We start from the raw sequence: 13,289 nt of genomic DNA on the forward strand, positions 1-13,289 counted from the left end.
CGACTGGGAGTATTTCTACTCCCCTTGGATGGGATGCTAGACCATCGCAGGTAACCCCCAGCATTAAGTTCGCAAGTACCGATTTACACACCTGGGTGGAAAGAGACACGGTGAGAGTAAAGTGCCTTGCCCAAGAACACAACAAAATGTCTCCGGCCAGGGCTCGAACCCGGACCGCTCGATCCGGAGGCGGGCACACTAACCATGAGGCCGCTGCACCTCAAATTTCATTAATGTAAAGGCCTTGCTTTTTGCTAGGATTACGTGACTCGAAACGGATTGACCAAGGAAATAATATCTTGGCCTATGAACTAGGCAGTGCAATTACGAGATTTGTGAGCAATTTTCCGCATTCTTTTTCTGCACTACCCGGGGAGTTCATTTCTCAAATAAGCTAGTTCCCGATTCACACCCTCTGTTCTCCCTCCGCCAACCAATTATAGCTACAGAAAGAGATAAGACAATCTACTTGAACCAAGTTTTCTATTCTAATATTAATATCCAGTAAGCCGTTCTGATTTACCTATTTCTAGTTCACTTATTTCCCTCATCACGACCTTCTCGATATGTTACTTTGAAACTTTAACATAGAGTACATAGCCATAAGAGTTATTCATCGAGTTCTATTCTTCCTCTTATTCCTTCTTCATTCAGTTTTCGTTTTTCCTCCACGTAATTTGACCACACCACTGCCATTAGGCCCACGGCGATTAGCACACCCCCCAAACATTCCAATGTCTTCAGGACCTCCCCTAAAACGAAATATGACAAGATGGCGCAGGACAAGACCTGAAGAGGCCAGGTCGCTGTGACAAGTGACGCAGATAAATGCATGTTACACCACGAAATTAACAAGTAGCATAACACGGAGGTGATAAATATGGCGTAAAGAACAGGGTAGATTTCTTCCTTAGGAAAGTACGTGAATTTTTCTGGCTTATTGACGTAATAAAGAGAAGCCAAGGCCATAAACATGGCGCCAAATAGATAACTCCATGCCGTAACATTCACGGGTTTTGTTTTCCAACACGAATCCTCTTTGTCGAAGATGAGTTTTTTCTGAAAGAGGATGTACACCGACATGGAGAGTGTGTTTCCCAGGAGAAATATGTACCCCACAAACTGGATGTTAATAGAGGAGCTGGACCCCTCATGGTCTGCGACTTGACCAGATTTCTTCTCTATGGTCATGACTATAGCTCCAGCCACAGCTAAGAGAATGCCCAAACACTTTCCCCAGCCTCGCAAAGTACTGAAGTCTGGATACGGCTCCATGCGCACTATAATGGCGATTAAAGCTGTCCACACTGGGATCGCAGGTTGAAAAATGGAGGCTATGTTAGCGTTGGTGTAATAAAGTCCAAGGAGGTAAAGAAGCTGACTCCCAAATATTCCAGTTAAGCCAAGAATTGTGAATAGAGGGAGCTCCCTGGGGAGGAAACATTGAAAACGTCATTCGTGCCGTCAACTTTTTCATGTCCGTTATAGCTGTGAAATAATCGTCGGAACTGGTTCTCGAGGGTACGAAGAGAATTGTTTCGTGATGGAGCTAACAGGGTTCGACGGTGCAAAAAGGAGACTTCGCAGGCTTATCAAAGAAGCCCTTGGTAACAGGTTTTGTTTGACAACTAAACCCTGTTTTCATGGAATATGTCAGGTATAACTGATCAATGATAAATAACATTCGAGGTGAGTAATCAATGAGTAATTAATTTCTCATGGAATATTGCCAATACTCGATGAGTAATCAATGCGGACTATTATTAAATCGAACACCAAACATTTTGTGGAGCATCGATTACTGCTCATTGATCCAGTGATTTCTCATTCATACCATTGATCATCCCCCGAACGGGGGGGGACTCCCATATGGAGTGGACGAGGATGCTCGTCGGAAATTTTGAATTTAACCCCTAAAAGAGACCAATCTGGGCGTGGCCGAAGCTTATGCAGACCCCTAAAAGAAACCAGTTTATAAAACAGACAAATAAAAAATACAGTGACTTCTAATGATGGCGAATTTGTTTATATGAATTGAGTAAATATAAAGAATCAAAATTCTTTCTGTTTTGTTATTTTTTCGCGTGTAACCCTTAACGAGACCTTGACGGCTAAAAATAATGACATTTTGCCCAGAACACCCTAAGCGAGACCAAAATCCGAAATTTACACCCCTAAGCGAGACGACGAGCATCCCCGTCCATTCCATATGGGACTCCCCTCCCCCCCGGGGATTATCCTTGATAAGTCATTTGCTGCCTCTGTAATTACAACCCGGACTAATATTCCGATCTGCAGAGATTGGCGCTTGAAGCGTTGTTCAAGGAATCAAGAAACCCTTCACCAGGTGTAACAGAAGAATTTGCTACAAGGAAAAACACTTGATTCAAGAATAGTAAAAGTTAGGTTTAACAACAGAAAACAGCAAAGGTGGGGTGAATTTTTCTATTAAATCACGCATCACGGAGAAATTTTTTCACCAATCACGCGTCACGTAAAGAGAAGTAAGTACACAACCAATTTTGCTTTCTCGATCCTAAAAGCGTCGTTAAAAGAGGAACTTTGCTGATTCAACCACAAAAATGCATCGGCAAATAAATATGTGACCTCTCACGCGAAAACGTTCCATGCAGTATCCGCTGGAACGGCTGAACGTACGGCAAGTGAACTAGCCTGCGAACAGGCTCCCAGCGGGGGCGGGAAAAAACCCGGCGGGGGCGGAAAAAATAATCCGGCGAGCGACGCGAGCCATTAAGCGCGAAAAAAGGAATTTCGCGAATTGCCCTCCCCCTCGTCACCATTCTGCTCTCGGCTCTCCCCGCTCGCCCTAGACCACCCTTGGCTAGCTCGCACTAAACCCATTAACCCAACTGGGAGCCTGTTCGCAAGCTACAAGTCAACGAATAATTTGAATAGTGATAGTCAATTTACTTGTTCCAAGATATCTTAAGACCACTTGGTTCTACATGAGTTGATAACCACTGAATATAACGAGTATTGACTCTGGAAACGTTTTAATGAAATGCAAACTGTAAAGATAAATGTGAGGGATTCATGGGATGTGGGCTGTGTAGGTATATGTGTAGACTACGAGTAGTCCCTCTTTCGCTTAGTCCGTCGTGCGTGACGCGAAAGAAAACCGCGAGAGAAAAATGGCCGCGCGAAATCCTGGAGGCGAGGAGCACGCGAAAGGAGGGACTACCGCTGTCACAGTGATATGTGTATCCCCGTGATATGTGTATCCCCGCACACATATCACTAGTGATATGTGTATCCCCTCCAAGATGGCGACCAGTGATATGTGTATCCCCCACCCCCCTCCCCTCTACTTGAAATAGCAATATCCTTCTTGAAAGCGCTCTCGTCGTCCGGTCGCTTACTGGACGAACTACTAACCCAAACAGACTTAAAACACAAATCTCAATTTTTGTAGTTGAAAAAGCATACGTATCTGCTGCTGGAATTGTGTTCTTGATCCTAACTGGTTTTCTGCAAGCAGGATATAATGAATTTAAAGTTGAACACCAAATGGATCTAGGTATATTTCAATTTGAGTTTCACGGCACGGGATTTCTAGGACGATATTAATTGCGCGGTGCATTCTCACCCATCGAGTAACGCATATTCTCCACTGTTCATCGCCTTGTTTGCATCTGAATTATTCGTGGAGTGAAACACATATCACTGCTTCGACCCGCTCGCCATAAAATGATTATTGGCACTCGTGTATCCCTTGCACCCGCTTTTCAGTTCGACTTTTTGTAAGATATGGTAAGTCTCAAGCTGTATACATTGCTATACTGCGAACATTGCTAACAAGTTTCATAACAATCGACGTTTATTCTTCGGCAGTTAGCCTAGATAACGGCTGTCTTCAGGGGATACACATATCACTGCGCCATGTAATAATTAGTGATATGTGTATCCCCTGCATGCGGTCGTGTACAACCGAGGTCAGTGAAACTCCAGAAATCCCAAGCTATGAATAAATGCCGAGTGTGAATATTTCTAGCAAGCCAGTTTTGACAATGCAAATGTAATGGACATTTTTCTTCTTGGGTAGAAAGCCAGCATAACAGCTGTGTCCATGGGGATACACATATCACTAGTTCATGAAATAATCAGTGATATGTGTATCCCTTTCATCCCGTGCACGCGTGCAGCGTTTTTAGTTGAATTGTCGAGTTTCAAACTCTAGTAAACCCAAGCCGTGTAAAAACGTCGGGTGCTAATATTGCCTGCAGTATTGACAACGTTGATGCGCTATATTATAACAGTTGTGTTTATGGGGATACACATATCACTGCGCCATGAAATAATTAGTGATATGTGTATCCCCTGCACGCGATTTCAGTTTAGATATTTAGACATTCGAATTGCAAACGCCGCAAACCTCAACCTTGGTATAAACGTCGTCGCGGGTAAGCAGCCAGCACGTTTCGGCAATAATTGGCCATTTTCTTCGATCAGGTAGATTAAGATAGCTAATCTAAAGGCTGTGTTTAGGGGATACACACTGAGATCACTGCGCCATGAAATAATTAGTGATATGTGTATCCGCTGTTCGAAGTTTTAGTCAGATATACAATCGAGTCGGTTGCAACTCAACCAAACTCAAGAAATCCTAATCTGCTCCGTTGGGCGCGAATTCATTTCTGGTTTCTCCTACTCTTTACAGCGCTCGTTGGAACCTCGCAACCGAGTCGCCATTTTGTTCGTTGAATGCCCAGGCGCGTATCAGTGTTTTGTGTATCCCCACGGGGGATACACATATCACTAGTGATATGTGTGCGGGGATACACATATCACGGGGATACACATATCACTGTGACACCGCCTAAGCCCAAGAGTTTGAATTATGCGTTGCTCTCACAACGCAAAAATATGATTGGCTTATGTTAGGAGCGTTGACAACGTGTTTTCAACATTCGAGATACCTGTGACGTCTTGCAGGAATGTTTTGGAACCGGAGCAAATCGAAGCGTTGGAATCGCGCTTCGCAAGCCGTGATGTTCTTGCGAATCTGCCAACAGGCGCTTTGGAAAGATTTAAATTTATCCAGTGTTTTGTTTGGCAAAGCTTTCTGCCTCCACCCCGACTGCGAGCGTGTTAGTGATTTCGTCGCTCAACAGCATCGTCTAAGTCAGCGAATATAAATTCACTGAGCTTGGCCTTTCTGCCGTCCATTTGAAAGATTGAACCGGACTCTCACTTGACACCGGACATTCACCTGGAATTTTCCGCTGCTATCGGCAAACATTTCACCGCAGTTGGATGATCTCCTATGTATAATGTATAATGTATAATGTATAATGTATAATGTATAATGTAAATTCTCGGTTGAAACTCTGTTGAAATTTTCGCAATAACTTTTAGACGCAGCGAAAATCGTTACAAGAGGCCTCATTCGCCGTCTTCTTTTTAAAACTTCTTTGACAGTTTCGCTGAACGAACACTGAACGAAGATATACTTCTCACGGCATATGTTTTTGCCTGGCTACTTGAAGAGTAGAGTAGAACAATTTTATTCAGATCTCCCGGGGCTATTGATAACAGGCGATAATAAGAGGACGTCAAGATGAGAAATCCTACACCGAAAAATCATTCGGCCGTGAAAGGGCAAACTCTTGGGCTTAGGCGGTAGCCCCTCCTTTCGCGCGCTCCTAGCCCCCAGGATTTCGCGCGGCCATTTTTTTCTCGCGGTTTTCTTTCGCGTCACGCACGACGGACTAAGCGAAAGAGGGACTACTCGTAGTCTACACATATACCTACACAGCCCACATCCCATGAATCCCTCACATTTATGTGTATGCCGGATTAAGCCTTTATTAAAGACGTTCGTTTAATGTTTTCTCTGCCATTTAATATGACACGTTGCAGCGAAAGGGTAATTCAAACTCGTAGATAGATAGATAGATAGGTTCACAGGTCTCGAATTTTAATGCATTACGCGATTAGAAATGCGTTCTGTCGAAGGCAATCCACCGTACGAAAAAAGATGGCGTCTGTACATTTTACCACAATGCCTCGCGAACCTAACACAGCCTAAAAGGCACAAAGAAAGCCAAATTTTTACGTTATTTGTCCCTGTACAAAGGATATTAAGTAGCCTAGGTTTGAAGATTTTATAACGTTTCTGTATGTTTTTCGTGCACTAAGAACTATGGGTAAATGTACCAGTCGCCATCTTTTTTCCTACGGAGGATTATGGCAAGGCTTGTTCTGGTTATACCTTTCGGATAACAAATTGCTAAACAAATGTCAATCAGGCTTTCGATAGTTACATTTAACCACCACAGCTTTGCTTGACGCTACCAATCAATGGTACATCAACATCGATAATGGCCTTGTCACATCCGTTGTTTTTCTCGGCTTAGGTAAAGCTTTTGACACCGTGATCATAATATTAATTATTCCAATAATTTTCCCCCGAAAACAAAAAGTGGTGACCCGTACGGGAGACCGGGAGATTCGGTCTGTATCAATGAGGCACCTGGATAATCTGGGAGAGTTTTCACCGTCTGTAAGTGAACAGGCTTCTGACGAGCGCAAAAAAAAAAAAAAAAAAATAGGGCGACCGAAGCGAGCCTGGCGGTCCCGGGTAAGAATTTTTCTTTTCAACCCTTGCCCTGAGTTGGAATTTTTCCCTCTCCAGACCACTCTAGGCTATCTCTACCCGCCTGTTTTTTCTTTTTCCTTTTCCTTTCATTTTTCGAGGATTTACGGTATGCATTTTTTTGTGGATTTTATGTATTTTATGCCATTCAAAACTCCCGATGACTAATTTTAAATGCGGACTAAGCAATGATTAAAACTTTTGTGGGGCATCACAGGTAGCCCAAGCTTGATAGATGGGAAGCTCAATTTTGTTTTGACCGCGTTACTATCACGTAATTTGCGTGATTTGGTCTCTCTTTTAAAATTTTACTAAGGTTGGGTACTCGAGCCGAAAGCCGAGCGGACCGCCTGACGGAAAGCGGCCCTAAAATCCCCTCAAGGATTCTGATCCCCTCCAAATTTCACGTAGAACACGAACGACAGTTCTACTATCCATTTAGCTCGAAAGAGAGAGCAAATGGTTAAACTATAACTCGATGGCAACGCAACAAATCCGCTAGAAAACCACACAGAACGCGAAAGAACCACCACTGGAGTTCAGGTAAGCAATTTTTATCAAAAATTCAACAGTAATTTTTCGCAATTTTCGGCTCTATTTCTCTCCGCATGCAAACCCTTGTAAATATGCAAATCACGCAAATTACGTGACAGTACAGAGGTCAACAAAAAATTGAGCTTCTCATATATCGAGCTTGGGCTACCTGTGGCGGCATGGATTACTCATTGATTACCCATTGATTAATCATTGATGCTACTGAATAGTTATGTCTGAAATATGGCTTTCTCAGTAGAAAGAGAAAAGATTCTAAACCATTTTCATTTCTAAATTAAAATAGATGTTTAAATTTTACCAAACTTCTTAAACGAGGTCCGACTATCAATTTACTGTATTGGATAAATATTGCATTTGACGTCTAGGACGTGTACAGTAAAGACAGTAAACGCTTACCTCAGTGAAGGAATTTGAAATTTCTTCTCAGAGACCAAAGCCACCAACACTAGCACCGGGAAACTGCCCGCATCCCGAATCAAGCAAAAGATTAAAGGATCTGCTTGGTTCTCTTTAGCAAATTTGGAAATTACGACTCCAAAAGCCCCAAATCCCAGCTGGACTACAACGAGAGCCAACCAAACCAACCAGACAACCGCCATCTTGGATTGATTTATCGTGTCACCCTTGTGCACATGCTGGTCGTATGAAGTCAGCGTGACGACAACAACAATAATTTATTGACAGTCCCCTATTGACACTCTCCTACTCCCCTCCCCTTGAGGCTTTTCAGTGACAATACAAGAGAACTAAACTAATTAAGTTAAAAGAAGGGGTTTACAATTCAATTAAAAGGGAACGAATGCGATGAACATTAAACAATAATCATACAACATACAATTCATCATACAACAAATACTAAAATGTCGTGACATACCATCATGACGTGCTATTTAAAAAGTCAGTAATCAATTTGTTTTTCAGGTAAAGTTTAAAAGTAGAAATCGATTTTGCGGTTATAAGAGTATTGTCTAGATTGTTTCAGATGTGCGCCATGCGGTAGTAAAATGTTCTAGCTCTGTCCGGCATTAGACTTATACAAAGGGATGTTTAATGGTTGACAACTTCGGGTCATACGCTAACTGATCACTGAAGTAACGGGGCGCTTGACCAGACATACATTTAAATGCTATGACAGCGTCACGGAAGAACAGATTTTGTTTAATTGGAAGCCAACGTAGATCTCTTAATGCGGGGGTTATATGATCAAACTTCCTGGTTACTGTAATAATACGCGCGGCAAAGTTCTGCACGGACTGTAGTCTACAGATATTTTTGTTCAAGGTGTTTGACCACACTGTGAAACGGTAGAGTAATTTACTGATGACTGAGGCGTTTATTACTGTCACCAATTAATTGTTTACGATCAAGAACACGTGTAACCCGACTAATTTGTGCGAGGCTTGACACACAAGACGAGGTGGTTTTCAAAACATGGTTAGTTGTGACACAACTTGAATTATTTCCGTTTTGCGAGATCGAAAAACGGTTTCAACGTAATTAATTATATTTTGAATAAATCTGTTCAGTTTGCTCAACCAAAGAAAGTTCTAAATGATGAACACGCACGGGGATGCGTGGCGAGAGGTGAAGAGAGAGATTTCTTCCCTGGGGGGGGGGGGGGTACTCCCTTATATGGGCTCAGGAGAAAATGACCCTCATTTTCTCTTGATGGGCTATATAGGTATGTGCGTCCCCAAACGGTATGGTTTTTTAGCCGTTTTGGTTATAAATAGGGTATGGTTTTTGCACTCTAGTTTTGAATTGGATATGTTTTCTAGAAGACGCTGCTTTAGCTTTAGGTAAGGGTTTTGGGAAGGGGGCCGCACAACCCCACCCTATTTTTCTAAGAGTGCCTTCGCGAGGATTTCTTTACGTGCGTTATATTCCTTGGTGCTTTTTGTACCTAATCTTTCCTACGGTGCCTCCTTTAGTTGGAGTGCACACGTTCTGCCACGGTATTACGGGATAGTCCCGCGGGAGGATCATGTTTTCTATACCTTCCGATATCCTTACTGAATTTATAAATGACATCTAGACAGGTTAAATTACTGCTGCAGATGATTTTACTATATTCGTTTTTTATTATTGTCATTATGGTTGCTAAAAGAAAGAGAAGGTGAAGCTGGGGTAAGCTAAGAGAGTTAATCCTCCTCATAATCAATCTAATCTAACCTATGATCCCGTGTTGCGAAAAATATTTGAATGATAATCGACACATTAGCTTAAATAAGATGCCGATCGGATAGTTGTCCTTGAACATTAAAGCTTTGCTCTCGGAAAACTGCTCGCTTCTCGGAACAGATATTGTCCGCGGAAAAATATCCAAGCGTATTTTCGCGCCAAGTGGAGGCTATTGTTTATGTATACATATAGGCTTTATTACCAAGGTAATCCCTCTCAATTTATTACACATGGTACCCAGTTCCTCCAAGGATAATATTACAAAGCGCGATGCGGATGTCCAAGTCAGCGAAATCCGCACATTAGCTTTTAACCATGAGACTAAAGCTTAAATGGAGGATTACACTCTCGCTTACCCTTTATCATCTATTGCTTAAAGTCTGCGTATACGGTAAGAGACCGTGAGACAGAGAAAGCATAATGCTACATTCATTTTAATGAAATTACAGAAAATACGCGGTGATTCCTTTCAGTGGAACGTGTGTGCGCGCACTAACAGAACGAAGCACCATCCCTGAGAGGGTCGAAATAACTTTGAGAGTTGACCACTGCACATGTGAGATTCTTTTCTCTCCTAAACACCATTCGACGTCTTAAGGCTAAAACAAGTCTCGCTTCAAATGCTCAAAACTAATTTAGCTTGTTATCGAAAGCCGGCGCACTTAACTGAATATCAAACTGCCGTGTAACTAACCCAGGACTATCTTATACTTAAGGACGGTGCCTACTAAATACAAAGGTTTTTGCGCCAGATTAGGACCACGCGGAAAAAGTAGATCTTTGCAAGGGCTATTGGAATCCACAAAGAAAAAAGGGGGTAGCCATGCATTTTTTCGAGATAATTAGCCTTGAATCTCAACAAAAATGCCGACATCAGCATTTTTCTGAAAAAAGAAGGAAAGGATATTTCTTTACAGATTTCCTTAGAATTCGCCTTTACAAACAGAAAAGCAAACACATTTGAAAAGATCTTTAAACTACATGGCAATTGGTAACATGAAGACCATTTTTGGTATGTTTTTAATGACAAAATCGTTGCAACAGCGCTTTTAGCGTCTCTAACAGCCTTACTCTGGTTCAGCTAAAATATAGTCTAAATACCTTTTGCTCACAACCAGAAACTAATCACGTGTTGAATAGGCTTGCCACTTCCATTTCGTAACATAAAATGTAGGGGTAACCACGCGTTTTTTTAAAGTTATTGATCTTTTTTGAAAACTTTTACGGTGCCCATTACATTTTTTCCTGTCACCTCCCCAGTAAGTAAGACATTTGCGTATCTCGTACTTTTTTCGCGCGCGCACTACGCCATCTGCAGTTACATATTTACAGTTGTATTTCAGTATAAGTTTGGGCAGATAACAGATAGGTTTTCAGCTGGAAGACGTTAACAGTTAGTGGTTAGCAATATGCTGCTATTCTGGTGTTCCTGGTTTAAGTACAGGTTCATTAAACTTGATTTGGCCACAGTTGGAAAATTTTGCTTTTTAGTCGTGTACTTGGTAACATAGTTGATTGCGTCAACGTCAACCCACCATGGTTTGCGTGATGCGCAGAACGTGTGCGCACTAGCAAAAGTAGGCACCGTCCTTAAATTGGCGCCGGAAAATGTCTCGGTATTTTTCCTTTATCTTACATGATGTACATATATCAATACGTTGTTTACCAGCGAATGTATTGATTTTTATCTTACTATCCTGTGACTCATAACTTACTTTGGAATTAAAGGGATTATGGTGTAGTTTAGCTGCACTAATCAAATCTCTAGTTCACTCCGCCTTTTTCTCCAGCCCGACCTTCTGGAACAAAGTCGTCATACTGCGAAACTTTAACATAGCCGTAAGAGTTATTCATCGAGTCCTCTTCTTCCTCTTCTTTCCTTCGTTTTTCTTCCGCATACTTTGACCACACCACCGCCATTAGGCCCACGACGATGAGCACACCCCCCAAATATTCCAACGTCTTCAGGACCTCCCCTAAAACGAAATACGACAAGATGGCGCAGAACAAGACCTGAAGAGGCCAGGTCGCTGTGACAAGTGACGCAGATATCTGCATGTTACACCACGAAATTAACAAGTAGCATAACCCAGAGGCGATGAATATGGCGTAGAGAATGGGGTAGATTTCTTCCTTAGGAAAGTACGTGAATTTTTCTGGCTTATTGACGTAATAAAGAGAAGCCAAGGCCATAAACATGGCGCCAAATAGATAACTCCACGCTGTAACATTCACGGGTTTTGTTTTCCAACACGAATCCTCTTTGTCGAAGATGAATTTTTTCTGAAGGAGGATGTACACCGACATGGAGAGTGTGTTTCCGAGAAGAAATATGTACCCCACAAACTGGATGTTACCAGAGGAGCTGGACCCCCCATGGTCTGCAGCTTGATCAGATTTCTTTTCTATAGTCATAACTATAGCTCCAGCCGCAGCTAAGAGAATGCCAAAGCACTTTCCCCAGCCGCGCAAGGTACGGAAGTCTGGATACGGCTCTATGCGCACTATGATAGCGAGTAAAGCTGTCCACACTGGGATCGCAGGTTGAAAAATGGAGGCTATGTTAGCGTTGGTGTAGTAGATGCCAAGAAGGTACAGTAATTGATTTCCAAACATTCCTGTTAAGCCCAGAATGATGAATAGAGGAAGTTCCCTGGGAAAGAAACATAATGTTAGATCGTCACGGACCCAATACTAACCAGATTAGATACTTGGTTTGTTTTATTTGAGAAATAGTACATAAGTGTCAGGAAGTAGCTAAAGGTGTGTGTGCATGTAGGGGGCGGGAGGGGAGAGTTGCGGGGGATTAGGGGTTTATCATAACCGGCATTTACAGCTGTTCCCTATTATAAAGCAAGTATCCGTCACGGAGGACAGATTGCGTGACAAGACAAAAGCTGGTAATTTGTTCTCGACCGATGTCTCTCATGGAGCGAGCGTGGACAATTTATTGCGGAATGTTAGTGATATTGCCGCAATAATTTTGGCCGGCCCGATAGGTCTGTATAAATTTTGTCTTAAGGTCTGATAACCTGCCAATTCATGCGTGTTGAAAACAGGAAAACTATTTAAAACAACTGTCGAGGGGTCACTGTTCTACAGGTACCAGTAATTTATTTTAATACATCTTTATCATTCGGTAATAATAAACGACTGTACACTCATGGTTAACCTAACATCAACATCAGGGAAACAATAAATAGATGATAGAAATATTTCGCTCCAAGTTTAATAAAACTCTGACAACTTCATCCGGAAAATTAAAGTCACGTGAATATTTGTTCAGTAAAGTGTAAATGTCGTGATTGAAATTGAAATAGCAGGCGGCATTTCGCTTTATTAGCTATAAAATTTCGACCCAAAACGATTATAAAGGTCATTGAATTTTACTAACCTAATGGAAGCGTCCAGATTTCTTAAATTACTGATTAAAAGTAAGTATTACATATTCATTTCACAAGACGTATGAACTCTTACCTCAGTGACGGAATTTGAATTTTCTTCTCAGAGACAAAAGCTGCCATCAGAAGAACGGGAAAACAGCCCGCATCCCGAATCAAGCTGAAGATTAGGGGATCTGCTTTGCTTTCTTTAGCGAATTTGGAAACAATGACTCCATAAGCCCCAAATCCCAGCTGAACTACAACGAGAGCCAGCCAAACCAACCAGACACCCGCCATTTTGGATTGAGAAATCGTGTTCGGTCACGCACTCCTTTGGGTAAGGCACGGGCACGAGTTCACAGCGCGTGACAGTAGCACAATCCTTCCATGACACAGTCAACTGTTCGTAAGAATTATTTCGTAAACCTCGAATCCTTTTCAGTTTGCTAGAATTAGAAGACGATGAAAATATGGAACGCAATGATGAAATCAGGACCGGGCGACGGAAGGGGATGGTAGAGGGTGGGAGATGAGAAAATTGGGAATATAAAAGT

The 13,289-nt window shown here is 42.2% G+C and overlaps 2 protein-coding genes across 2 annotated transcripts; both read right to left on the reverse strand.

Moving 5' to 3' along the window:
* Window positions 1-466: 466 nt before the first annotated feature.
* Window positions 467-8,064, reverse strand: LOC110058282 (uncharacterized). Its single transcript, XM_020764903.2, has 2 exons — window positions 7,568-8,064; window positions 467-1,429 (listed from the first exon to the last, which is right to left on the reverse strand). The coding sequence occupies exons 1-2, from the start codon at window positions 7,768-7,770 to the stop codon at window positions 610-612; spliced, it is 1,023 nt and encodes a 340-aa protein (XP_020620562.2). The 5' UTR covers window positions 7,771-8,064; the 3' UTR covers window positions 467-609.
* Window positions 8,065-9,216: 1,152 nt separating this feature from the next.
* LOC110058281 (uncharacterized) lies at window positions 9,217-13,238 on the reverse strand. The gene is made up of 2 exons (XM_020764902.2): window positions 12,830-13,238; window positions 9,217-12,005 (listed from the first exon to the last, which is right to left on the reverse strand). Exons 1-2 carry the CDS (start codon window positions 13,030-13,032, stop codon window positions 11,117-11,119), a joined length of 1,092 nt encoding a protein of 363 aa, XP_020620561.2. The 5' UTR covers window positions 13,033-13,238; the 3' UTR covers window positions 9,217-11,116.
* Between the last annotated feature and the right edge of the window lie 51 nt (window positions 13,239-13,289).

Source organism: Orbicella faveolata, unplaced genomic scaffold (genome assembly GCF_042242905.1).
Source record: "Orbicella faveolata isolate gen_17 unplaced genomic scaffold, um_ofav_v1 contig_2, whole genome shotgun sequence".
In the NCBI taxonomy this organism is placed as follows: Eukaryota; Metazoa; Cnidaria; class Anthozoa; order Scleractinia; family Merulinidae; genus Orbicella; species Orbicella faveolata.